Source organism: Clarias gariepinus, chromosome 18, assembly GCF_024256425.1.
Source record: "Clarias gariepinus isolate MV-2021 ecotype Netherlands chromosome 18, CGAR_prim_01v2, whole genome shotgun sequence".
Lineage (NCBI taxonomy): Eukaryota > Metazoa > Chordata > Actinopteri > Siluriformes > Clariidae > Clarias > Clarias gariepinus.
In genome coordinates this window covers 14,425,366-14,451,903 of record NC_071117.1, presented here as the reverse complement: position 1 = coordinate 14,451,903, position 26,538 = coordinate 14,425,366, and the positions used below count along the sequence as shown (strand labels likewise).

Below are 26,538 nucleotides of genomic sequence, written 5' to 3'. Positions count from 1 at the left end.
AGCATCCGAGTTATTTTAAGGTGAGGCATTGTTCCCCACTGCACAGCTGGATTTTAGGGTTCTCACACCTGCCCATTCCCTCTGTAACCCCTGTTTACAACCAAATTGGGTGAATGGTGTAACAATTTTAACTGTCATGCAATCACTAGTAAGCTCAAGGACACCAAAAGGCCTGTAAGACCATAAAAAACAACTTGACAACTTGAGATTATGAAAATTCTTAGTCTGGTACAGAAAACTCTATTTTTAACACCTAATCAGGTCAAAACACCCTTCAGGTGGAAGACAAATCTGTGGCAAAGTCAATCTAGAGAAGTCTTTACCAGGGTTAATACAGAGGGTTTACCACAAGATGTAAACCATTGGTAAGCCTCAAAAACAGGAAGACTAGATTAGTTTGCCAAAAATGCTCTCCATTAAAAAAAAGCTTGTGCACTTCTTAAACAGTACCTTTGTACCCGAAACATACTTTAAAAACATTCCTTTTTTTATAGGCATAAAATATGAGAATGGAGTGAAGTGGCCAGGCCCATTCACCTGACGTGAGTCCAATCAGGCATGCATTCAAAGTTCTAAAGGAAAAAAATGATGGAAAAAAAACAGCAGAACATCACCAGAGAAGAAATCCAGCATCTGTCCATAGTTTACAGACTTCAAACAGTCATTGATCGCCAAGGATTTGCAATCAAGTACTAAAATCACAGGTTAGTTTAGCATTACGTACAGTAAGTTTGTCTGGTCCGGAAAACCTTAAAACTCAGAGCATTTTAACCATTATTTGTTTAGCAGTTTTTTTCCCCATTTCTATGACGTAAATAAATAAATAAATAATAGTAATAATAATAATAACAATATTAAAAAAAGATTTTTAAAGGTTCTACATTTTTGCGACATCATTCCCATATTCCAGTAGTGGTAAAATTTGCACGTTATAAAAGTAATGATAAATTTTATTCTACCAGACATGTCTAAAAACCCAAAGGCACAGTTTGAAGTCTGAAGCCTTCCCGTTAACATACACCTGCAAGGCTTCCACATAAGCAATTTTTATCGTCATTGATCTATGCTGTGTTGCCGGCACGGATCTGTGCCGCTTGACTTTAAATAGTTAGGGACTACATATTAAATAAGTAAGTGCTGTAACTGCTACATCGTTTGACTGATTTGGATGTGAACAGCTTCAGATGATTGAAGCTGAAAATATGCATTTTACACATTTATAAAATTTTATTATGTACTGCATCAAAAAGGTTTGAATATTTATGGACCTTACTGTAATTAACTCGAATCAACTAATGAATAGCCAGATTGGTTTTGGTAGCTTGGTTTAATTCAGGATGACAGTAATTAGCTGTTAATTATATCAGTAGAATATACAGAGAAGCCTGAAAAATATAATGTACAAATACCTCAGCAATGTTATCAATACCGTTTTTTTTTTATTACTCTAATTGAATTGGTAGCAACGTGTAGTATTACGGTATGTTTTGTTTAAAGATGTCGGTAATCGCACCATCATTGATGGCATCATGTGACTGAACTGGAGAACTTGCACAATTGGTGGTGTCGTCCTGGTCCCTTTGCAGAAAAACACCTCCAAAACATGATGTTTCCACCCCCATGCTTCACAGTAGGTATGGTGTTCTTTGGATGCAACTCAGCATTTTTTCTCCTCCAAACATGACAGGTTGAGTTTTCATTTGACCATATGACATTCCTCCAATCCTCTTCTGGATCATCCAAATGCTCTCTAGCAAACTTCAGACGAGCCTGGACATGTTCTGGCTTAAGCAGGGGGACACGTCTGGCACTGCAGGATTTGAGTCCCTGGCGGCGGAGTGTGTTACTGATGGTAGCCTTTGTTACTTTGGTCTCAGCTCTCTGCGGGCCATTCACTAGGTCCCCCGTGTGGTTCTGGGATTTTTACTTACAGTTCTTGTGAACTTTTGGACCCCACGGGGTGAGATCTTCAATTTTATTTTTATTTTATTTATATAGCGCTTTTAACAATGCTCATTGTCCCAAAGCAGCTTCACAAATTAAAGGTTTTTTTTTTTTTTTAAGAAAAGAAAATATTTGGAAGTGTGTATGTGTGAGAAAAATGTGTCTAGATAATAATTAAATGAATGAATGATGAATGAAATGTCTCTGATGAGCAAGCCAAGGGTGACGGCGACAGTGGCAAGGAAAAACTCCCTGAGATGACAATAGGAAGAAACCTTGAGAGGAACCAGACTCAACAGGGAACCCATCCTCATCTGGGTGACAACAGATAGAAATAACATCAAGTGTGTTGTGCAGGTGAAAGTTCAATATATCAGAAGTTGTGTAGATTCAGTTCAGCAGTAGGTGCAGAGGGCAGATGGGGTCAGATCACTGGAAGCACAGGAGCAGGATGTGTAGCTCCAGCCATCATAAAGCAGAATCTAGCTGGAGCAGGTCCTTCTCAAGATGCCTTAGAAACCTTGCAGGGTTGGCCTTTGTCTACTGAAGCTGGCACAATCTCCAGATGTCTCAGGATGGGTAGAAAAATACAGAAAAGATGGAGAGAATTAGCGTAGATCTTGCGTGGAGCACCAGATTGAGGGAGATTATCAGTGGTCTTGTATGTCTTTCATTTTTAATAATTGCTCCAACAGGTGATTTCTTCACCCCAAGCTGCTCTACCTATTGTCTTTCCATCCTGGTGCAGGCCTACAATTTTGTTTCTGGTGTCCTTTGACAGCTCTTTGGACCATAGTGGAGTTTGGAGTGTGACTGTTTGAGGTTGTGGACAGGTGTCTTTTATACTGATAACAGATGTCATTATTACAGGTAACAAGTGGAGGACTGAGGAGCCTCTTAAAGAAGACGTTACAGGTCTGCGAGAGCCAGAAATCTTGCTTGTTTGACCAAATATATATTTTCCACCATAATTTGCTAATAAATTCTTTAAAAAACCTACAATGTGATTTTATATATTTTTTTTCCTTATTTCGTCTCTCATAGTTGAGGTATACCTATAATAAATTACAGTACAGGCCTCTCTCATCTTTTTAAGTGAGAGAACTTGCACTATTGATAGCTAAATAATTTTTTGCCCCACTGTGTGTGTGTGTGTGTGTTTTATCAGTCTGTCTAACCTGACTCTCCAGCTGCAGGTTTTTAAGTTTGACCTCTTTGACCTCAGCCTGTGTGTGAGCCTCTCTCAGTCTCATGCCCATCAGTTTGTCCTGCATTTCATTAAGGGCGTTTTTTTTCGGAGACTCTTTCCAGTGGCCACCGCGTGATGTGTAGTGCTGAGAAAAAGAGAGAGACAAAGAGAGGAAGTCATTTTTAGCAATAAACAAACAGTTTAGCACATGAAGATTGCGCGGGACCCGATTCTACTGAATTGTATGAATTATGCAGAAGTGCTAGTTTTGTCACTGTTTTTTTCTAAAGAAGCGCTGTGCGTGGTATGTGTGTAGAGATTTCGCTAAGACGACTGACTTTGCAGTATAATCTTGAAGCTGTTTATCTAACAAATGCGTCAGTTCTGGCTCAGATGGACAAAATGAAATAACTTTTTGGTTTTATACAGTACAATGTCCACAACATATATAAACCAAGTCATGGGACACATCTCTGAGAATCATGCAAATTAACTAATTGCGGTTTTAGAGCTTTAGTGCATGCTTCTGTAACATCACAACGTATTGCAGTAATGCTTAAAAAGTTAAGCCTTTTTTTTTTGGGTGTTGTCACAAGTACACTACAGTTCAAAAGTTTGGGGTCACTTGCAAATTTCTTTGTTTTTGTTAAGTGATTTATTTTCTACATTCTTTAACAATACTGGGGATTTCAAAACTATAAAATAACACATATGGGATTAGGTAATTACATAACAACAACAAAAACTACAGTTGTTATTTTAAGACACAGAGGTCGGCCTTTCTGTAATAGGTCTTGCAAGAACAGTATTGTCAAGTGCATTTGCAAAATCCGTCAAGCACCATAATGAAACTGGCTCTCGTTAAGGCCATCCCAGGAGGGCGAGACCAAAACCTACCTCTGCCGCAGACGAGAAGTTCATTTAGAGTTATCAGCCTGAAAAATGACCAACTAACAGCACCTCAGATTAGAGGCGTTTTACAGAGCAGAAGTAGCAGATACATCTCAATATTAACTGTTCAAAGGAGATTAATGGATTTTTTGGACGCCTTCAGCATTCCTTTACAATGTAGAAAGAAATAAAAATCAAGAACGATCATGGAGTTAGAAAGTGACCCCAAACTTTTGAATGGTAGTGTATATTACTGCATATTCCAGCTTAGGAACTTGGGGGTCAGTCTTCAATACATTGGAAACGTGCCCTTGAACACCCTGGACCTTCTGCGCCTGTTCTAAGCCGTGCTACCTGCCAGCGCTGGTTGAGTTCAGTAACCGCTTCCTGCATCTCTCTAAAGGAGCGCAGCGTCTCCAGCTCCCTCAGCTTGACCTGTTTAAGCTCTTCTTGGAGCTGCGGTACGTTCATCTCGTCAGGCAGAGAGCTGCTCCTCTACACACAGAAATAAACACACGTCAGTACACGCTGAAAAAAAAAACGATGTATGGTGTGATAGAATGTGACACCCGGACACATATCCTGACCTTCTCGAGGTCCAGGACTTTGTCCTGCATCTCCTTCAGTGCGCCGAGGAGCTCTGCTTCCTGAAGGCGAGACTGCTCGAGCTGAGCCTGCAGCCCGTTCACAAACTGCTCTGTATACTAGAGAGGAGGAGAGAAATGCAAGGACACTTAAAATCTCTTTTTTTTATTATCTAATAATAATGAATAATGAATGAATTAAATCATAATTTCTTTCTTTATTAATTTACTTTAATTAGAGTCATACAGTTCCACTAGCAAAATCCTGTCTGTATTATTATCCTACACCTAAAACATTAGGAATACTAACATGCAACTAGTATAAAAGTACAAAAAGTAACACTGAGAATTTTTCGATGCAGGAAAAGCAGAAAGCTTTAGGATATAAATTTTTGCCAGAAAAAAAAAAACACATTTGTAGATTAGAAAAACATTATGGGCCGGCATGCATTCTGAGATGAGTGTCTGCTACAGGAGCTACTGCAGCCTTCCTGTCAGACGAACCAGTCTCGCTTTTCTCCTCTGACTTCTCTTATCAACATCATGCACACCGATCTGCTGCTCACTGGATGTTTTTTTCTTCTTCTTCTTCTTTTTTATTCACCGTAACATGACTTGTGTAAATCACAGGAGATCAGCAGTTTCGGAACTATTCAACCCAGCTCGTCTTGCACCGACATCCATGCCACTGAAATCCGATGTCTGATGTGAACATTAAGCGAAGCTCTCCATCTGAATCCGGATGATTTTATGCGATTGTGCTGCATTGTGTTCTTTTTTCACACTGATTAAAAAGTATCGGCAACCTAACCTAAAAACTAAACTTTTGCTTAATCATTTAAAAAAAAATGATTTATCTTTAAATGGGTTACAGACCCACCTTTTTTTAATTATTATTTTTATTTTGTGTGTCTCTACTTACAACTTCAAATATTCTTTGATTTGATTCTTCAAATATACTATTTGTATATTGTTCACACTTTATTATATAATTATTTCTTTAATTTCTTTCCCACGCAGTTGAACATTAAGCTATGTTTAATAGAAAGTCCAATCCTAATCTTGTGCAAGAATCCGCACCGCTATCCGCCCTATATGCTTTTACGGAAGTGTTCAAAGTGACACTTGCTCAACCGCCTCACCATGATCATTGTTTTATAACACATTTTAGAAACCAGACCCCCCTCTGGTTACACAGCCTTGTTCGACACCCTTAGCACTAGTATGATCAGCAACGTGTGTTTCTGTGTGAGTGTGTGTATTGTGCAGGTCACACTACGCTTGCTGTAAGGTTGTGGCCTGGCGGGAAAAGCTGTGGCCTAGCGCATACGACACGTTCTCACGGAGCTTGACTTCTCATTCTTAGCATCCCTCCATCTTTTCCACTCAGTTCACCATACTACTTTTTAGTCATCTCTGTTTCTCACACACACACACACACACACACATATATACGCTGTGTCTGTCTTTCTGTGTAGGCCTGCCTGTCTTTACGGTGTCAAAAGTTTAGCAGTTCCACAATGTCACTGGAATAAACACTTTACTTGAAAGAAGAATGCGGTAAGAGACAAACCCCCGCCCCCGAACATGAGACATCAATGAAAGTCCATATTCAATGTTTAATAAAGGAGATTTGTCAGAAAAGGTTGAGTCAGTGTGTGAAGGGTACTTGACAGACCAGCACCACGCATATGCCACTATACAGATGCCATTTCATCCTAACCACTGCAACCCCCTTTGGCTCAGATTGAAAACCCACTACGAACCGTTTTAGATCAAATATACACTCAACCTATGCACTCAGTAAGATTGGCCTTAAGCGGGGACAAACATGATGCTTTATTCCATATAAAAACCTTAAAAATAGTATTAATGTTATCATATTGTCCATCTTATTCTCAAGTCACCATACAATTTCAGACAAGCGTTTTATTCTAGCGTATATATTTTTATTTTTATACTTACATTCTTTTAAATAGAGTATAGAGACTTCTCTGAGTGTAATTGGGTGCTCTGTTGAAGGCACACGTTTTGTGGAGCTGTCACATTAAGATGATAAGTTACTCTACGTCCAGATAGTATCTTAGTAGGTTAGTATCAACCATAAGACAAGTACATGCATGCCGAAGTAAGGTGATCCAGATCAGTCCTTTCCAGTAAGAACTAGATTCTTAAAATTCTAGAATTTACAAACATTTCTGAGTTTAATTGTTGAATTATTTGACCTAAACTCACTTCATAAAACCAAAATGTTAAATGTACCCTGTCCTTATATTATACGGTACACACGTGTGTGTGTGTGTGTGTACATTTTAAATATTGAGTTTAAGTGAAATAGTAAAATAGATGAACTGAGAATGTGCCCAAAAAATGTATACACACCTTACCAGTTGTTATCTATGCCACCATCGTTGACGCCATCATGTGATCATGAGAGGAGAGGCGTATATTTTTCATGCACGTACATATATATATATATATATATATATATATATATATATATATATATGTATATATATATATATATATATATATATATATATATATACATACACATATATATATATATATATATATATATATATATATATATATATACACACACACACACACACACACATACACATACACACACATATACATACATACACACACGTATAGATAGATAGACAGATAGATAGACAGACAGATAGATAGCCATATATCCAGCCCACATTAGTATTTGCGAGGGACAGGGGTCAATATTTAAGGATGTTACATAGTCACTGAGGACGTGAGAACGGAACATTAGATATCTCACCCAGACCATTTCTCTGATGTGCCTACACACCTCTTACAACTGCACTTACAAAGTGTGAAAAAAATGGTCAAGCTGACACACAAGCTTACGAGCACGTTAGTTCGTTTTTGTAACACGTCTACTCAACACTCTCTGTAGCAAGTGAAAGGTTCAAATGTAATCACAGGTTGTGGAAATGCTGTTAAGTGTGTAATCTACAAGTTTGAAAATGTACATAAACATAACTGTCCACTGGACTGTTATACCGGATATTCACTAATTTTCTAGTTTTGTAACTACGAAAAAAGAAGAGGAAAAAAAGAGCACAATACAATAAAGCAATATAACTGTAAAATCAGTAAATAACAACTAAAGAGCATGAACTCGTACCATGTTTAACTCTCAAACAAGGGTAGATTCTTACTCGACAGCGCCCTCTTGGACATTAAGAATAAAGTTCTTGTATCTTTTCCAGGTGATAACCGGAACCAATTTGTTTTGCAGATATTCTACAACACTTAATATAACCATAAACACCATTAACCAGAATATACTGCATTACTTTATTGAAATCTGTCAAACCTCTGCAGCTTTAGAAGAATAAAATACTTAGATGTGAAGTGATATTGGGAAATAAACCAGATGGCAGTAACACATCTTCATCACATCACACCATCTTTGATAAATTCCCAATAACAGCACACCATCAAACGTTCTGTAAAATATTTTTCGATAAATTGTCACTTGGGATTTTCACTTCGTGACCACATTATAATCTGACAACTGGTCTTCATACGTCACTATACAAACAGCCCTTGAAATTTTGAAAAATTGAAATGTGCTGTAATATACACAGCTTGACATCTTGCCATTACAAAACTGACCCCGTATGCTTTCACTCTAAAATAAAGGAACGAAAAGTGTGACTCAGAACAAAGTGGTGTGTGAATCATATTATATCTGGGCTATATTAATCTGAGTTATATGTAGGTTTATCTGTTCCAGAGAACAAACTGAGAAAGGCAGGTGTATTCAGAGTTCATGAAGTAAGTTGGCAACTTGCGTCCAAAACCTACTCTATATTTATATTCATTATGTCTCCTATAATTTAAATCAATTTTGTTTTATACATATATACTGCATCTCGATAAATTTTAATGTTGTATACAAGGTTTTTTTGTAATTTAATTAAAAAAGAAAAGTGAAACTCTCCTACAGTATATTCTTGGTTAGTTACATATAAAATGTATTAAATATTAATATTTTAAGCCTTTTCTGTTTTTGGGAATGAAAAAAAGGCAGCATGAAAAATAGGAGACAGGTTGTGCCTAGGACCTCCAACTCTATTGAGAAAATTATTTTCCACTTGCACATAGATAGCTTCTTTTACCCCTCTATTGAACCATGTATACTCTCTGTTCAAAAATTGTACATTCTTATCCTGGTTGTCCTTCAGATGAAGGTATACGATTAATTTAGACCCGAAAAAAATCAAGACTTCTTTAAAGTCCACCAGGAAATTCATTCTTGCGGTGTGACAACTCTAATGGAGGACACTTTTAACCATGGAAGATACAAATATGGGGAACATACCAACTTTCCTTAGACTAAAAAAAGCTACTTGAATGAGTAGTAAACCATTTTTACCTAACCAGTTGACATAATTCAACTTCCAGATAACCTCCCCTGGTTGACTGAGGATCTTCACAGACATATTCTGTAAAATTAGGTTCATTTATCCACTCAATCCTTGGTTGAGGATCCTTTTAGCATGCATTAATGAAACACTGGGACATGGCATGGAGGCGAGCAGTCTGTTGCACTGCTAAGGCCGTTACCGAAGACCAGGTTGGTTTAAAAGCAGCCTTCAAGCCTTCAATCTGTATGGTTGGGTCAGGTGTTTCTCCTCTTCCTCTCGAGAATATCTCATAGATTCTCTATGGGGTTTAGGTCAAATTAGTTGGATAGCCAATTGACCAGGAATAGCATGGTCAGAAAACAACAACATGCTAAGACCTACTTGAAAAAAAAAATTGTCATCCTTATAAAGACCATGAAATGCTCCAAAGTCTCCAGGTAGACGGCTGTGTTGACTTTAACAGTAACTTAACAAAACACAGTGGACCAGAACCAGTAGAAGAGCTCATTTTCTGAAGACGTCTATGTGTGGTGGCTTTTGATGCACCGACTCCAGCCTCACTTCACTCATTAAGTAAAGTTCTAGAAATTTTCTATTTTGAAATAATGGATTTTTGATTTTCTTGAGCTGTAAGCCATAATAATTGAAAATAAAACAACAAGAAAGGCTTGAAATATTTCACTTGACATGTAATGAAATAAGAAAATATAGGTTTCACTTTTTGAATTGAACTATTAATAAAAATGATGTTTTCCACATTATTTTAATTGTATTATTATTATTATTATTATAAATTTTATTTATATGCATGTGTGTGTTGTTTGCCCTTCTACATATGTGTTATTCCCACATATAACTTGGCCGAATATAGACTTCTAAAAACTTTAATGATTAATGCTAAAAAAAAAAAAAACCTCTAAACTGCAAATATTTCATAATTGAAAAGATGACATACAGCCAAAAAACACAAACCTTGAAAAAATCTTACCGTGTGTTGCTGCAATTCCCGTATGGTGTCCTGTGCTCTCTCCAGGCTTTCGCTGGCTGTCGTGCACTGTTGCCGCACCACTGCTAATTCACGTTTGATCACGTAATTCTCCTCCGCTTCCTGTGCTCTCGTCACCTGACCCTGAAATAAAAAAACGGAATTCTTTAGGAAGGGACTTATAGGGATATAGGTCTTATATGGGGTCTTATTGGGATGATAACTTGATGGTCACATTCAAGAGTAAAGTCCTTAAACTCAAATTTAACATTAAGTTAATTTCATGATGTACAGTACAGCAAGCTAAAAAATAACATTAGTGGACCTAAAATTAAAACTTGATGCATCCCTGCACTTCCGTATTCAACATGCAAGCCTGCAGAAAATGTGTGCTTAAAATGTTAGTGTAACCTTCACGATATTTATCATCGCTCCAGCAATGTACACTGCATGCGCCAATGAGTGTAAGAAACAAAACATATCAATAAACAAATTAGACATTCTCTCATGCAAAAGGCCTTTTCTGGGGAGGGTTGGTGTCAAAGGGGGAAGGGTGAAAGGGGGAGACAGGAAACAGACTGAAAGCTAGATGTACATCAGGAGGTGCGGTGCAAAAAAAAACACAACTTGAGGTGGCAGGGTGTCGGAAATTACCTCGTCTGTAGCTCATCACGCTAACTGTGCCTGGGAATGTCTAGTAAAATTTACTTTGCATGAAGAGCGAATTACCGTTTAAAAACTGGTGGGCTGTTAAATAATATTACTACCTGAGATTTATCAAAGGATTTTTTTTTCTTTAATAACTAAGAATTATAATTAGTGCTGTCAATCAATTAAAACGTTTTATCTAGTTAATCACAGTATTAGTCTGTGATTAATCACGATTAATCAAATAATCAGATTTACTTGCATTATAAATGTTTAAATAAAGAAATGCATATAAAATCCTAAACATTTACATTTAAAATGTCTCCAATAGGACCGGCACTGCATGTAAATGCTGAGTAGTAGGGTGTGACTATCCACCAACGGGAGGGTGGGGAAGGAGGGGGGTGTTCTTACCCACATCCTCAGATCCGAAAATCAACAGCTTAGAGCTTTATCCGTCTGAGCCATCACTCCCACGACCTACATTTAATGTATTATCGTGAAATAGTTTCCCTTGAAAGTCGCTCAATCGCACAACATTGGTTTTATCCAATCATCCATCTAGAAGCTTTTTATAATGAAACCTCGGTCATCTTGGGAAACCATTAGGGTCAAACTTGGTCATATGATCAATTTGCGTAAAAAAATATTAAGGCATTAAAATTTCTAGATTACATGCATTAACGCGTTAATATTGATAGCCCTAATTATAAACTGAATACCCACAAGCAGTTTATACACAATCCCTGAGAGGTAATGAATGGAGAGAAAATAAATTATAAAGGAATAAAATGGGGATGTTAGTTAGTTGCTAATTTAACAATGACAGTACTTTACCTGGATCAACCTGTCTGCCAGTGCGGCACTCTCCTACAACACCACAAGAGCAAAGTGGGAGAGGAAATGAAGGTAAAGAAGGCAAAGAGACAGAAACATAGTTGATCAGAGACCGACCGGAAGGAAGGCAAGTAGGTTTTGAGGGTGAGTAGAAATCAGGGATATGATAGACAGATAGACACCAAGATACCAAAAACAAGAAAGATGAAAAAAAAAAAAAAACACAGTATAAAAAAATCAATAGAAATTAAATGAGACACAAGATAAAAAGAATTAAGTTTTTTTTATTTTAAAAACAAATCCTTGCTATCTCTGTTCTGTTCTCACTGACATTATATTACATTTCTGTCTACACAACACACCCTCTCAAAAACAAGCTGTTCCAGTCCTCATACTTATGGAGCTTATAGAGGTTATTAAAAGAAACTCTCACCTTCTCCAGTGTCTCAATCCTCTGCTTTAACAGGCGGTTCTCTGTGCGTAGTCGCTATTTGGATAACAGAAAAAAAGAATGAATGAATTAAGCTATTAAGTTTCATATTTTTTAGTGTTTTACCATTCCTCATGACAGCTGCACACCTTAATTTCAATCTGCTCCTCCATCTCTTTGTTTTTGATAGTCGTATACTCCTTTTCCAATCTGGAATCAACAAATGACTTTTTAAACCACACAGCTGTGATATAAAGGCAAAATGTATAAAGGCAATATACACCAATTATTGAGTTTAGTTTCCCTATCATTAATGAGAACAATACACTATAACTCAACACCACTCACTTTAATTGTCATAAATAAAGAATTATTTATATGAGGTTAGATTTAGCTGTATTGTATTGCTTGTTGAATTCTATCATCCTGTTATCGAATCTCTTTCTCCTTCACGTCCTCAGACTCACTTTTTCATCTTCTTTGGGTTATACTTAATTTGATAGGCTCGCAGGATGAGTTTATCAGGGCAGCTGTCAAACTGGTGAGGGATCACTTTCTGAAAGTGCTGCGAGAGACACAAAAAAAAGACAAAATATAGTAGTAAGTACAGTTAAATCAAACAGATGCACAGCTAGCTTATAAACATTACAAACAGTATTATAGTTCTCACCAGTGTCGGGTATAACGCGTTACAAATTAAGTTAGAGTACTTGGACGTAACGTAATCTAACGCGTCAGGTCCGCCATTAAAGTACTCATTTATTTAGTTATATTTACAAAAAAGGAAACCTGTTATTCAGACAATTTATGTAATCCGTGAGCCAGACAGCAGTCATTCCCAATCCGTTATTGTGTGTGTGAGAAAGTTGTCCTACAAGCCCCGCCCCGATAACCCGCCCCCCTTTGTTATTCCTGCTGTTATACCCCTATCTCACCTGCGGTTTGATTCACAGTGAGAAGTGGTGTTAGGCACCGTGAGCCACCACGAGTGACCAACTGACGTTCCGCAAGGACCGACGCGTGGAAAGATGGAAACCTAATCACGGCGCCAAAACTCGCAATAAATCATGATAAACCGTACTTACGGCCACCACACGAAACCGTGTAGGTGAGATAGGGGTATTAGTACCGTGTAGTTAACAGATTATGGGCCAAACTTCGCTGAGTGATGATGGTAGAATAATTATAAAGGTCTTGATTAAAACAACATGCATGAGGAATCACAAAAGAGTTTTCATTTTCTGCAATGGAAAAGTACTCGAACTAGTTACTTTTACCAGAAAGTACAACTGCAATGTAACTGATTACTACTTCCAGATGACAGTAATTTTGTCATGTATTTAGTTACTTTAAAAAGTAACGTCCCCAAACAGTGGTTCTCAAAAATCAGGTGGAAAACCTAGTGAAAAAATACGGCTATGTGACGATGGACACTGAGCTTCTGGCACCATGACCTGGATCATGTCCAGACCTAACGCCAAAAGAAAACTGTTGGACATTGGTAAAGAACACAGAAGCAGTCAAGAAGCCATTTTCCATACATGATCTTCGGCAAGCAGCCATGGATTGAGCAAGTGACTCAAGTACTGCAGACGCCTTTTTAACTCTATGCCCATGTGGATCCAGCAGGTTTTCAACACTAAAATTATTTATACTAAATACTGTGTGTGGTTAGCACTGTCGCCTCACACCTCCAGGGTCCGGGTCTGGATGCTTGGTGGGTTTTCTCTGCAAACTCCGGTTTCCTTCAAAGACATGCAGGCGTTCGCAGGTATTAACGACCATGTAAGTGTGTGTGTGTATGTGTGTGTGCTCTGCAATGGCTCGACACCCCTGTACTCCACCTTGTGCCCCAAGTATTTTGGGATAGGTTACAGGTCCCGCTGTGACCCTAAATGCAGGATAAAGCGGTATAGACGATGAGTGAGATTAAAACACCGAATTTCACTTTTGTCTCAATACGTTTTGCCCACAACTGTACTGCACATATAAACTAAAATATATGTAAATTTACTATGTAATGAAATTAGATGAATAATTGTTACCACCGAGTGGCAATTTTTAAAAATTAATAATAAAAAAGTAACTCTATATATATACATATATATATATATTTTATTTATTTATTATTTTTTTTTTTTTCATTTTTTTTTTTTTTTTAAGGAATAGACTCCTAAAGAAATTCTGTTGAAGGATGAGTTGATTTGATGTGGCCCAAAATAAAGCAGCACTACTAATACCACTCTGGATTATATCTACTCCCCAGTCGATTTGTTACTCTTACCACTTCTTCTTTGGCGACAATTACAGTTGGTCACATATATATATTTCTTTATCTGTGTATCGTTCCATATTTAAATGTTGAGGAACGTCCTCAAAACAAGTTAATTCCTGTTTTCACTTATGTTAAAACACATACTAACTGTCAATAGTGTTAGTAGATAAAGATGCGTCATATGCTTCATAGAGATCCTGCACATGACACCAGAGCTCCAGAACACACTGTGGTGTTTTTTTTATTTTTTTTATTATTGTTTAATCTCCATCTTGGCAGCTGAGCTTTCATAGTTGGTGTAAAATTGAAAAGAGATAACAGAAATCGCTTTACAGTGCCTACCACGTGGTGACAGTTGGGTCAGAAACAGAGGAAGCAAAGGGGATGGTAGAGAATTCTATGGTATAAGCTTCCTTCTGATAAAAACAGGGGGGTTGGGGTTAGCAGCAATGCATAGAGGTAACATGGGGTAAAAAAAAATGAAATAAAAACATTTATTCAAACAAGAGGGTGTGCTTAGGCCCGATAGTGCTTGGACCCTAAAAAGGATCAGATGTGAAATGTTAATGGAAATCATTGGCCCCTTTGTAGTGATCAATTCATATATGGTTCTTTCCTAAAGTATGATTTGGTTGGTAGATACTTTATTGGACATTTATTTATTTTTATTATATACAGCTTATACTGTATAGGGTAGCAGAGGCCTGAAAACTATCAAATGTGACTTTGTGCATGAGGCAGGGTACACCATAGACAAGGTGCCAATTCATCACAGAGCACACACACACGCATACACACACACGCATACACACACACACAATGGAAAGTTTGGGAACCCTAATCCAAGGTTCCACTGTGTATATAGGAGCTTGTAACACACATACACATGTCAGTGGGCATTCAGAGGGCGAGAACCTGAACATAAAACTTGATCGTGACAAAGCAACAGCTGCAAGTAAATACTTCCATACAGTACATACTAATGATATTGTGATTTACTTTAGATTTTTTACTTTAATTTGAATGTCCGCATGGAAATATGAAATCTCACCAGATGTACAGTAGACCTAGTGAAGAATGAAGTGTCATATGAGGCTACTTTCCACAACAAAGGATGACTCACAAACCCAGTCTGTATGCTTCTATACTCTTATACACATGTAACATTGTGTGGTGAAAGCTGACAAAAAATTGAGTAGTAAATAAATAAAATAAATATAGTAATAAAATGCCTGGAACATTTCCCACACTACTGACCTGTGCTGAAATAGCACGGAAAGAGGACTGATGGAACAGATAACTTCATCTTTTATGCAATAAAATGTGCGGGGTGAGTGATTTGTCAAATAGTGATTAATGTTCGCAGTCGCTATTTTGACATTTGGTGCAAAAGTTAACTGTTGCCCTTAAAATTTTTTAGAGCCATTTTTTGCTTCAGATACACATGATCACATGTTTTAATGGTTGTTTTTGGTTGTTTCTAAGACCAAAATAAATGGAAGAGTAGAAAATAAAAGAGTTCTGCATTTAAGTGATTTTGACATGGAGATTACTACTCATATTCCGGTAGTGGTAAAATTCACACATGATAAAAGTAATGATAACTTTTGTTTTATCTTACACATTCATATCTGACAACCCAAATGCACAGTGTGAAGCACATACTTTTTGTTTTAATCGTCATTGACCTATGTGTTGCCGGCTCAGATCTGTGCCGCTTGGGTTTTTAAGAGTTCAATAGGGAGGAACTACATATTAAACGCACTGTGATTCCTACAGCATTCAACTGATTTGGATGTAAACAGCTTTAGATTGAAGCTGAACGTTTGCATTTCACAAATTTCTATCATTTTAACCATATACTTGGCAAAAAGGTTTGAACATTTATGGATCTGTATAGCCATATTTAGGTCATGTGACAACAGGATCTCTATAGATTAGGCATTGTGGATTAATTTAATCAGCTACAACATATATGGAGACATCTTCAAATGTTTTTTCTTTAGTAAAATAATAAGAGAATAATAGAATAAAGAATATTATTTAATAATAATTAAAGTATAACATTAAATTATATTGGATAATATGGATTAAATATAACTACTCCTGAAATAATGTGCGGACACACGCGCACACAAACAAAATACTCCAACTTCCTTTTTTTTTTTTTTTTTTTTTTAAATAACAGTGAGCTTTAGAGCAGTGTAGACTGACACTTCACATCTCATCTACAGCAATGAACAAAACATCTGGCCCTAATGTATCCATAATGTCAGTTAACTGATACTAATTCCTCATTCATGAATCCGTTGTGTAAAAGCCTTGGTGCTGCACAGATGCGTCAACATTATTGATTACAGCGATCATTGGAGAAAAAAACAACAACAAAAAAACATGTCGACTCGGAACATGTCTTTTGCCGCACTGTTTACTTTTCTTCCCAGATTTGCCGTTGCATAGTGAAATATTAGAATTTATGTCTGGAAAAAAAACAAAACTTCATTGTTCGATGTGTGGCAATACAACGTTGCTCTGAACACTGTGTCGAAGTGATATGGCTTACCACAGTGCATTCACACTCACGCACATGCATATATGCATATGGCACGCACACACAGCATGAGCTTCTCGAAAGAAAGCACCCTGACAGTATGTCTTAGAGTGTGTTTAGGGCGGTTAGTGCTTGCGAGTTGGTATAATCTTACCAGTTGCGTTTCAGACAAGAACTCGACGCAAGAAAACAGTTTGTTTGCGCTCGTTTAAACCTTTAAAACTACAGTAAGCACATTCACACATTTAAACGTTGTGTTTTTTTGGGCCTCATGTAGATGAAGATTTATTCACTCACTCACTCATTGTCTATATCGCTTTATCCTGTATACCAGGTCGTCGGGGGCCTGAAGCCTATTCCCAGGAAACTGATGCACGAGGCGGTGGGGGGGGGGGGGGGGGTGGTCCATGCACATGCTGCAGCCAAATCATTGCTATATGTCATAAACCCCATGCTTTTCAATACACTTTGTCCATCTGTCAACAAGCATTCGTATTCCCTCATTAAACAAATGTTTTAAGCAAGCCATGAAAGCACTGCTGCCTTCAATTCTTCATCAGAATTCAATCTTCATCCTGATAGGGATCAGCTTTCAGGGGACCAAACAGGTGAAAGTCAAATGGGGTGAGATCTGAGCTATAGGGAGGATGCGTTAACGCCTCGAAAGAGTGTGTCAGCAGTGTGGGCAGAAGTGTGCAGATGTGCATCGTCATACCAGATTACACGGCCTTGGATAGCAGTTTTTTTTGTTAGGCTTCAGCTCCTCAATAAGCATCTCAGTGTAACGAGCACTGTTAGTTGTTGAACTTTGACCTATTGATGATGTGGTGATAAGTCATTGTAGGGCCAAAGTTTCCTTTTCTCTCTTTTTTTTTTAAATACAATAATACAAGTCTGTGCAGCTTTCACAGTTCATAGTATAGAACATCAATAACGATGCTGCTGAGACACAATGGAATGTGCACCTTAGGTGAAAACAGACAGTGCGTGCCAAAGAGAGAGATACAAGAAGCAATGTTGTTCTCTAACCTGAGACATGCCCTCCATGTCCAGCTGTATGAGGTCGGTTTGGTTGTACTGTAAAATGGCCATTCCGACTCGGAATATAATCTCTAGACCCTGAGAAAAACCAAAAACGTGTGATTTAAAGGACGAGCATGTAAAGACACATATAAATATTAATTCAATCACACTTCACTTACATTTACTCAACCTCTCGGGCAAAAGCAAACCACACACACACACCTTTACAGCTATATTTGTGCAACAGGTTCTAGCTCACACACACTCTCCGTTACCGCACAGACACAGACTTAACCCTTCATACACATTCTTTTACCACACGTACGCAGAGTAAACCCATACCTCATACATGAAGATATCGAAAATACGTGTGGCGATGGGCAGAGGCAGGAAGGTGAGGAAGAGTGTGAGGAACCACGATGAAGCGTACATGGAGGTGTGGAAACTCTGCGAGCGGAAATGAACGTTCAACTCCGGCAGCTGCTCCTGTGTTCAAAAATAAAAAAAGAGACAAAGGTGAGATAAGGAAAAAAAAAAAAAAAAAACGACAAATGGCAAGAAAAATTTATACAAGGAATCCAAAGTTCAGTTGTATTGGATATATGCTGCCACCTAGTGGCTGAACAGCTTTAAATAAAAAAGCATTTTAAATCATTTAAAAACTTGTCAGGGCCTTTTCAGGCCTGTTCTGGTCTCCTTTTATCTGACAACATCATGTCTGAATGAGCACCCTGGTCACTTTCCCATAAAAAAGTAATGAATGGTATTACGTCAGACCTGGTAATATTTACAGATCACTTTCAGTCTGAGTTACTTGTAGTCACGTCAACAGATAGGTATGCACTAGATCACAAACTACCGACGTAGAATTTTGTTATGTATTGTGACCCAACCAACCATGACCATCTAGGAAGTGATGCTTAACTCACATAAAAACATGACTGTGCACTGTTCTAATGACAGAGAGGCTTTAACAGCCTGAAAAAGCCAGAAATCTTACACATGTCTGCATATAACTGCTTTAACACAGAAGTGGTTTGTAGTCTTCTTGGGAAATGGGAGGCCTTGTTATTTCTTTTTTATCAGTCATTTACTCAATCTGTCTTCATTTCCTATTCAGTCTAATTTCATATTACAAAAAACAAATGCTAAAACAAATCTTTAAAAAAAACGACTGTAAACTAACAAGGCACATAAAATTACAAAAAAAATAAATACGTAATTACATACATTAAAATATACATTACGCAGAAAGATGATGCGGCCGTAGTGTGTGAATGAGCGTGTGTAAAGTATACATGTCTGTGCCCTGTGATGGATTGACACCCTTCCCAGGGTGTACCCCGCCTGGATGAGTGAGAAAATGATGTGAATACGATTGTGTACTATTTCTATTAACAGATTTAGCTATAAATAGTCTTTAAGCCAATAACAAATGATACATAACTTCATACAACATACACCCTCCCATTTTGTTCTGGCCTGGACCGGCACTGCGCCCAGTGGCTGGGGTTTGGGCACTGCCTAGGAATCAAACCTGGGGTTTGGGCACTGCCTAGGAATCGAACCTGGCCGAGAAACCTACCACTGAGCGACAAATGCCCAATTGTGTATATAAAATTGTCCAAATATACTGAAAAAAATAGACTCACTTATTTAGAATGGCTTTTAATATTTTATATTTTTTTATATTTTTGTTTTATTTATCATCACCATCATCATTATTATTATATTTTTCATTTTTTTATTTATATTTATGTGTTTTATTTTGCTTTGTATTTTTTATTTCTATTTTTATTGCCACTTTATTGTCATTTTAGTGCTGTGAAGCACATGGGTTCAACTTAGATTGCTGTAAAGTGCTATATAAATAAATGTTGATTGATTGATTAAATAATGAAAGATACACTTAGTCCCAGTTTGACTTAAACGCCGCTTTTTGAATGGTCCCAGTCAAACTGGGACTAAATGTTCCTTTATTGTTTTATTGTCAGGAAGCCTTGCTATCTTGTAGATATTAAAGACACACAAATAGATATAATAATTTTAAGGGCTAATTTTGGTACAGCGCTGTATGTAAGTAAACAGCTTATAATTTAATTTAATTTAATTTATATATACGAGCATATTTACTATACTGTATTCTCATTCAATATGTTCAGTAAACTGCATTAGAGTTTCCATAAACCGTGAACTAGGTTTTTGTAAAAGGGTGCATATGTGAGACTTCCATCCATCCATTGACTTACAGTAGGAACTTCAGTAGACCAGCTTGGGACCGTGGACACCGATGGGGATTACTACTGTATTTATTTATATTTTATAACAGTGATGGGGCCTCCGGTTAACACATCACATGCGCATTCACATACTGAGGGCAATTTGGGGACGCCAATTAACCTAATCGGGATGTCTTGGACTGTGGGAGAAAACCGGAGTCCCTGGAGGAAACCCACCAAGGACGGAGGAGAACATGTAAACTCCACGCAGATAGACCCCGAGGCGGGAATCGAATCCGGCCCCTTGAGGTGCAAGGTGACAGTGCTAACCACTAAGCCGCCATGCCGCCGATATATTCTCTTAAACTGCATTTTGACCTGTATGACCTGCAAACACTTTCATACTTTTCTTCTTCTGTTTGTCTTTTTTATTCCCATTCTCCAATGCCCCCTCATTTCTTTCTCCAGGCTGCTCTTCTCACATTCCACTTTTCAGATGACCAGTTTCTCTCTCGTTCTTCATTTTCCTTCTTTCCTTCTCACCTCACTCATTCACTAATAACCGATCGTGTTTATATTTAATTATCTTATCATACGCAAGAATCTCTTACCTGCAGCAGAAATTCAAACTGGTATATGCAGAGACCCAGCTCTGCCATGCTCGGTTTAAAGAGCTCTCGGAGTCTGTACTCCTGCATCAGACGCACAAACACGCAGAATGCCTCCTCCTCTGGCATCTACACACACACATAAACACATACACACAAGCATTGTAGTGTACAGTAGTGTGATTTTATCAGGTATCATCCACAAAGTGTTGCGACTGGATTTTAATTTACCTGCATGAGTAGCAGCCCGACGATGAAGGCACTGCCTTGACAGTATCCTACTTCACGATCCACTAGGGAGTATGCCTGTGAGATACACACACACACACACACACACACACACACACACACACACACACACACACACACAAAGAGATTTTACAACACAGTGCAATACAATACAATAAACATCATTCTTATTTTATTCTAACCCTCTCATTCCTTCACCTTCATGACATTGAAGAGGACTTCCTGGCCCAGACTGTCCTGGCCCTTAAAGAACTCGTGCTCAGGGTATGTACGGGCGATGTCTCTGCGGATGAGCTTTTCGCAGGGTGACGACATCTTCAGCAGCTCTGAGTATTGGTTCTTCACCGGCATGTCCGTGGCGTTGCCCAGCAGCTGCCACACGATCGCCCGGAAGTGATGCGGGATCCCCTTCCTGATCAGTTCCTGGAAGTGAAATGGACGCAGTAGGTTTTATTAACTTCAGGTGTCAGCCTGAATATCTTAAATATGTTTATTGAGTATTACTGTATTTACTGGTAATTATTCTGTAACCAAAGTGAAAAAGCAACAGTGGCATTGTAAACGCTAGTAAATAAAATTTTGGTTTCAATTCATCATTGTTTTCTTGATGGAGACTTTTTTTTTTTATTCATATATGCGTGTATTTAGCTATTTCGTAGAAATCATTAACGTCTTTCCAATTGGCAGCTATAAATCCACTGAAACTTACCCAAGACACGTTCCCCCTCCCTGTTTTCTCACCTTGAGCAATTTGTCTTTCTTGCGTCTCCATTCGTCCCACTCGTTAACGATGCGTCCCCACAGGATCCAGGTGTCCTCCTCCAGGTGTGAGAGGTTGGACGAGGCAGACGAGCTGGACACCAGCGAGGAGCCGCTGTTCCTACGTGAGCCGCTCATAGAGCGCATGGACTTGGAATCAGCCTCCAGGAGCCTAAAAAAAAACAAAAAAAAACACACACACGTTCAGCCTTGGCACAAAACGTTTCGCTTTTAATGTTATCTGATATTGCTGAAGCAGGTGTGTGCATGGTGCATTAGTTTATGTGGTTAGAGTAAGAGGAAATTGACATTAGTATATTTCTAGTGTTTCTTTTAGGGAATGTTTATTTAATTGTGGTGACCTTTTAGGTTTGGTTTTATCAAACTTCCAGGTTCTGCACTAAACAGGGTTTGAAACAGAACTAGATTTTAAAAAAATAAAATATACATTTACATCTCAACCGTAATAATATTTTACCAAACGACGAAGAAAAGTATTTTTTTCTTGCCTAGGCTATCTGGCCTAGTCTTGCACAACTAGATAATCATGGACTTCTGTAATCCTCTGTAAGTGTGTACGAGGGGTGTTCAGGTCAAACTTGTGATTAAAACTCCAGTAAATAAAGAAATAAAACAGAAGGCTTTAAGCGCAATACGACGATGAGACTTTTAGCTCCAGTAAAACATTTGAATGGTGCAAATGTTTTAAAGAAGGCTGTGCGTCCTGGCCGGGTGACGATCCCGGACCGAGGTGTCTCTTGAGCCCACTGCAGTTAAACATCCAGCGAGTGGAACGTCTGATCTTTGAAAATCAACAGATAACTTGTCGCCAACTTGTGAAGGAAACGCATCTGTCTGTGAGAACTGTACACATATTCATTCACCAACACCACTTGCACGTTACATGAACTCAGCTGGGAGTTAGTGCCACATCCCCCCCTACAGTCCTGACCTCGCTTCAGGTCATTTCCACATGTTTCGGGCCATTAAAGGAGTTCCTGGGAGGACAATGTTTAAGATGTGAAGCAGGTGGTCTAATTACGGCTCGCTGCACAGGGAGAACAGCACAATCCTCTTTGTGGTGCAGCATGATAAGCAGTTTGAAAGAAGACAGTTGGCTGGTTTTGTATATCTTAACAGACCCATGTCCCCTCCCCTATTTGGTAAATGTTATACAGTATGAAAGGGGAGAGCTGACCAAATTTTACAAAAAAAAAATAATAATTGGGACTTTTTAGAAAGTATTAGGACTCAGGAATGATAAATGTTTCTGTCTCTCTAGTTTTGCATGAAGACTATACTGTATATCTGTCCTCTGCAAATGCTATTGTGTTAATGCATATTTGAATAAGATTTGCATACAGAGTTGCACAAGCGTGTGAAAGAATGAACAGGAAGTTATAATATACCTTACATGCTTTAAAATAGAATGATTCTAAAGTGTGTGTGTGCCCGTGTGTGTGCCCGTGTGTTTGGCCCACATACCTATTCTGTTCCTCCAATTTCGCCAGCAGCTCCAACTCATCTGGACTGAGATTCTCAGAGTCAGCAGGCGAGACTGCTGGTGCAGAGAGAGCAGCATCATGGGAACTTGAGTCTGGGCTCAGCACCGGGCTGCCAACGGAGAGTGGGTCGGTCTCCGGACCTGCTGGAGACCCAAGGTTCTCCAGCTGAACTGATCCCATGACCCCTCCCTCTCTCTCTGGACTACTGCTGGGGCTAGACATGACCACAAAGCCCAGATGCTGGGTTCAGGTCAAAGGTCAAACACTGTTAGTGGATGGAAGGGCAACACAGCTGGGATTATACACGGCGGACCCCGAGACAGAAGCAGACAACTTCGTATGGAAAGACGGAGTGCAAGGATGGGTCGGACCTGTAAAAGAAGAGTAAATTTTATTAAAGATTGGATGTAGGTTCACTCTCAGTCAGAAATGCTTATATCAGCAACTTCAGCAGGTTTCATAAAAAAGTTTATAAAAACCTCTTAAAACTCTTATTTAGTGCTGCATTTTACAGAAAACCTTGCGACCGCTCTTAGACGTGAGATTATTCTTGATCAAAGCTACTGGTCTATAAACCAGTAAATAAACCATAAATCTTTCGTTGCGTAACAGCAATATATATAGTGAAGCTGTGACTTTCTGAGCCATTCTCATTAAAACTCACTGTAGATGACCAAGCCTACAGATCACATACACAGAGTATCACACATTATTTATTTATATAGTTTTTGCAGTAGTACATACAGTAATTTACTGTCGAGCAAAATCATGTGAAATATACAGCGCTGTGAAAAAGTATTTACCCCTTCCTGATTTTTTTCTGAGACAAAGATAACCCGATAATTTTATTTATTAAGGTAAAAAAAAAGCATTTTTATTTTGAGTTATCTTTGTGCAATATTAAAATTTGTTTGATAATCTGAATCATTTCATTGTGACAAATATGCAACAACAAAAAAAAACATAAAGGGGCATACTTTTTCACTGTAAATTTCTATATTCAGATTATAATTCCTTTCTTGTCTCACATTTGGGATTGTTTTCCATTTTTAATAATTAAAATTTCAGATTGTCATTTAATATTAAGTTATTAATGCACTGCTTCTCATAGGTTATAATTTATATACATAAATATTAATGATAACCAATGAGAACATCTGTTTATAGCTGATCTCAATTAAGTCGCCACAACAAAATTCCATCAAATGGACAGTTTAAAAGCAAAAGCAAAAAAAAGAAAAAAAAAAAAAAAAACATTCTCTGACTCATTCTGTCAAAATATTTTCTTCTTGGAGCATGATATACCTTGCAAATTTGGAATACTGTAATATAAACTTGTTTCACTTCTAAATCTATACTTCTTTTTTATCTCTTGGTTCTGTCATCACTAGTGCAATAGGGACCCACGATGCACCTGCAGTAATATTTTCAAATAAACATTAAGCAAAGAGTTACAACACTCCAGCGATGCACAAACATTGTGTACATGAGAAATCAGATACACACACTAGATACAAACTGCAGGTTGATTTATTTATTCTGAAAATAGTGAGGGGTATAAAGTTATGAACATGTACATATGTACAACTTTTGCAAGGTTTCCAAAAGGCCAATAAAATTCACACTGATATAATCCAAAGACTTTTGACATAATACTAGATTTTATTTATTTTTGGTCCTTTTTTCTACTCCGGTGAGTCAAAGAAAGAAATATTACCCATCAGGTTGCAATGCGTCATGCTTCATTTGAAATAATAGGTTTCTCAAAACTGCAAAAATGGAATTCTCATTTTGTTGCCACCTGTTAAAATGTGTAAACTCTAAAAGATTATAAGTATGATATGCATTTCGTTGTCAAATTGCTGTGGTATATGAGGAAATAAAGACTTGTTGAGACATGATTTATGCATTTCCTATTCCTTCAGACATTATCTGCAATCATATGGATAATATATGACAAAAATATATATAACAATTACAGGCCCAATAATACATTAGCAAAATAATATTTCATGCAAGTAACATATACAGTAGCAGCTTTTTAAACTCAATACTTTTTCCTTATGAAATTTAAGGCACTCAACAATATAGACAGGCTGAAGGCTGCTATCAAAGCAACCTGGTCTTCAATAATGCCTCAGCAGTACCCACAGGCTGATCGCCTCCTTCATACCATGCTGCACTGACACAGTAATTAGGAGCCCTAACCATGTATGGAGTGGATGAATGAACATACTTTTAGAAGTTGGACATTTCTGTATTGTAAATCTTTTTTTGATTGATCCTAGGAAATATGTACAGTATATATAAATATGTTGAGATACTGAATTTTGAAAAACCTGTAAGCCATAATCATCAAAATTAAAACAATCAAAAGATCTAATAGCACAACAACAACCCAAAACACACAGCAAAAGTGGTGAAGAAATGGTTAGCAGACAAAAACATTAACGTTTTGCAGTGGCCCAGCCAGAGTCCTGACTTAAATCCAATTGAGAATCTGTGGAGAGACCTAAAGATCAGGGTGATGGCAAGGAAACCTTCCAACCTGAAAGAGTTGGAGCTCATCGCTAAAAAGGAATGGGCAAAAATACCAGTGGAGACATGCAAAAATCTGGTCAGCAATTAGAGGAAGCGTTAGATTGCTGTAATGGCCATAATGATTATCGAGAAGGGTATGAATAATTTCGGACATTTACATTTAGGCATTTGGTAGACGCTCTTATCCAGAGCAACTTACAAAAAATGCTTTAAAGTTTACATCATTGGATACATACTTACACTGGGTTAACTAGGTTAATAACTAAGTGCCAGTAGTCCGACACAACTGGAAAAAGTTTTTTTTTTTTTGGGGGGGGGGGGGGGGAGGGGGTTATTATATATAACTCCATGCACACAGACCCCGAGGCAACAATCGAACCCCGAACCTTGAAGGTGCAACGCAACAGTGCTAACCACAAGGCCCCTGTGCCACCACACATACATACAGACATACAGTGTGTATATATATATATATATATATATATATATATATATATAAATTTGAACATGTGTGACTTAACATGCAAAATGTACTGTGCTGCAGCTCATAGAGATCTTGATCTTTTTTTTTTCCTTGCACTTAGAATAGAAACACACACACGCTTATGCGCACACACACACACAGCTGCAGAGTGCTGCATTATGTATGAGGCACTGGATTAGCAAATGTGCTTTGACCAAAGGAAGGTGTCGCTTCAATCATTCAAACTTTACACTTCCCTGAGAAATCATTATTAATATGTGAGGTTTAAATTTAACCTTGTGCTCACACACTACCTGCCCTGCGGAAATGCTAAATGGACATTCTAATATAAGAACGAAGCATCCAGAAACAAACAATCCTAACACAGATATGTAACACCCGAGGGTCTCAATAAGCAT

General features: G+C 37.9%; 1 protein-coding gene across 3 annotated transcripts in view; it reads right to left on the bottom strand.

Moving 5' to 3' along the window:
- The window catches only part of evi5l (ecotropic viral integration site 5 like), a 52,338-nt gene that overhangs the window by 11,227 nt on the left and 14,573 nt on the right, over positions 1-26,538 (bottom strand). For 2 of the 3 annotated variants that reach the window (XM_053477050.1, XM_053477051.1), the window contains exons 2-16: positions 23,096-23,486; positions 21,593-21,782; positions 21,050-21,274; positions 20,834-20,908; positions 20,606-20,731; positions 18,118-18,261; positions 17,782-17,871; positions 12,394-12,491; positions 12,076-12,136; positions 11,930-11,983; positions 11,497-11,529; positions 10,015-10,155; positions 4,612-4,728; positions 4,379-4,519; positions 3,123-3,278 (exon numbers count right to left, since the gene is read on the bottom strand). In XM_053477050.1, the coding sequence (XP_053333025.1) occupies positions 3,123-3,278; positions 4,379-4,519; positions 4,612-4,728; positions 10,015-10,155; positions 11,497-11,529; positions 11,930-11,983; positions 12,076-12,136; positions 12,394-12,491; positions 17,782-17,871; positions 18,118-18,261; positions 20,606-20,731; positions 20,834-20,908; positions 21,050-21,274; positions 21,593-21,782; positions 23,096-23,337 (1,893 nt within the window). In that variant the 5' untranslated portion in view covers positions 23,338-23,486. The remainder of the gene's footprint in view (positions 1-3,122; positions 3,279-4,378; positions 4,520-4,611; positions 4,729-10,014; positions 10,156-11,496; positions 11,530-11,929; positions 11,984-12,075; positions 12,137-12,393; positions 12,492-17,781; positions 17,872-18,117; positions 18,262-20,605; positions 20,732-20,833; positions 20,909-21,049; positions 21,275-21,592; positions 21,783-23,095; positions 23,487-26,538) is intronic. The other variant, XM_053477052.1, reaches the window with a different exon arrangement.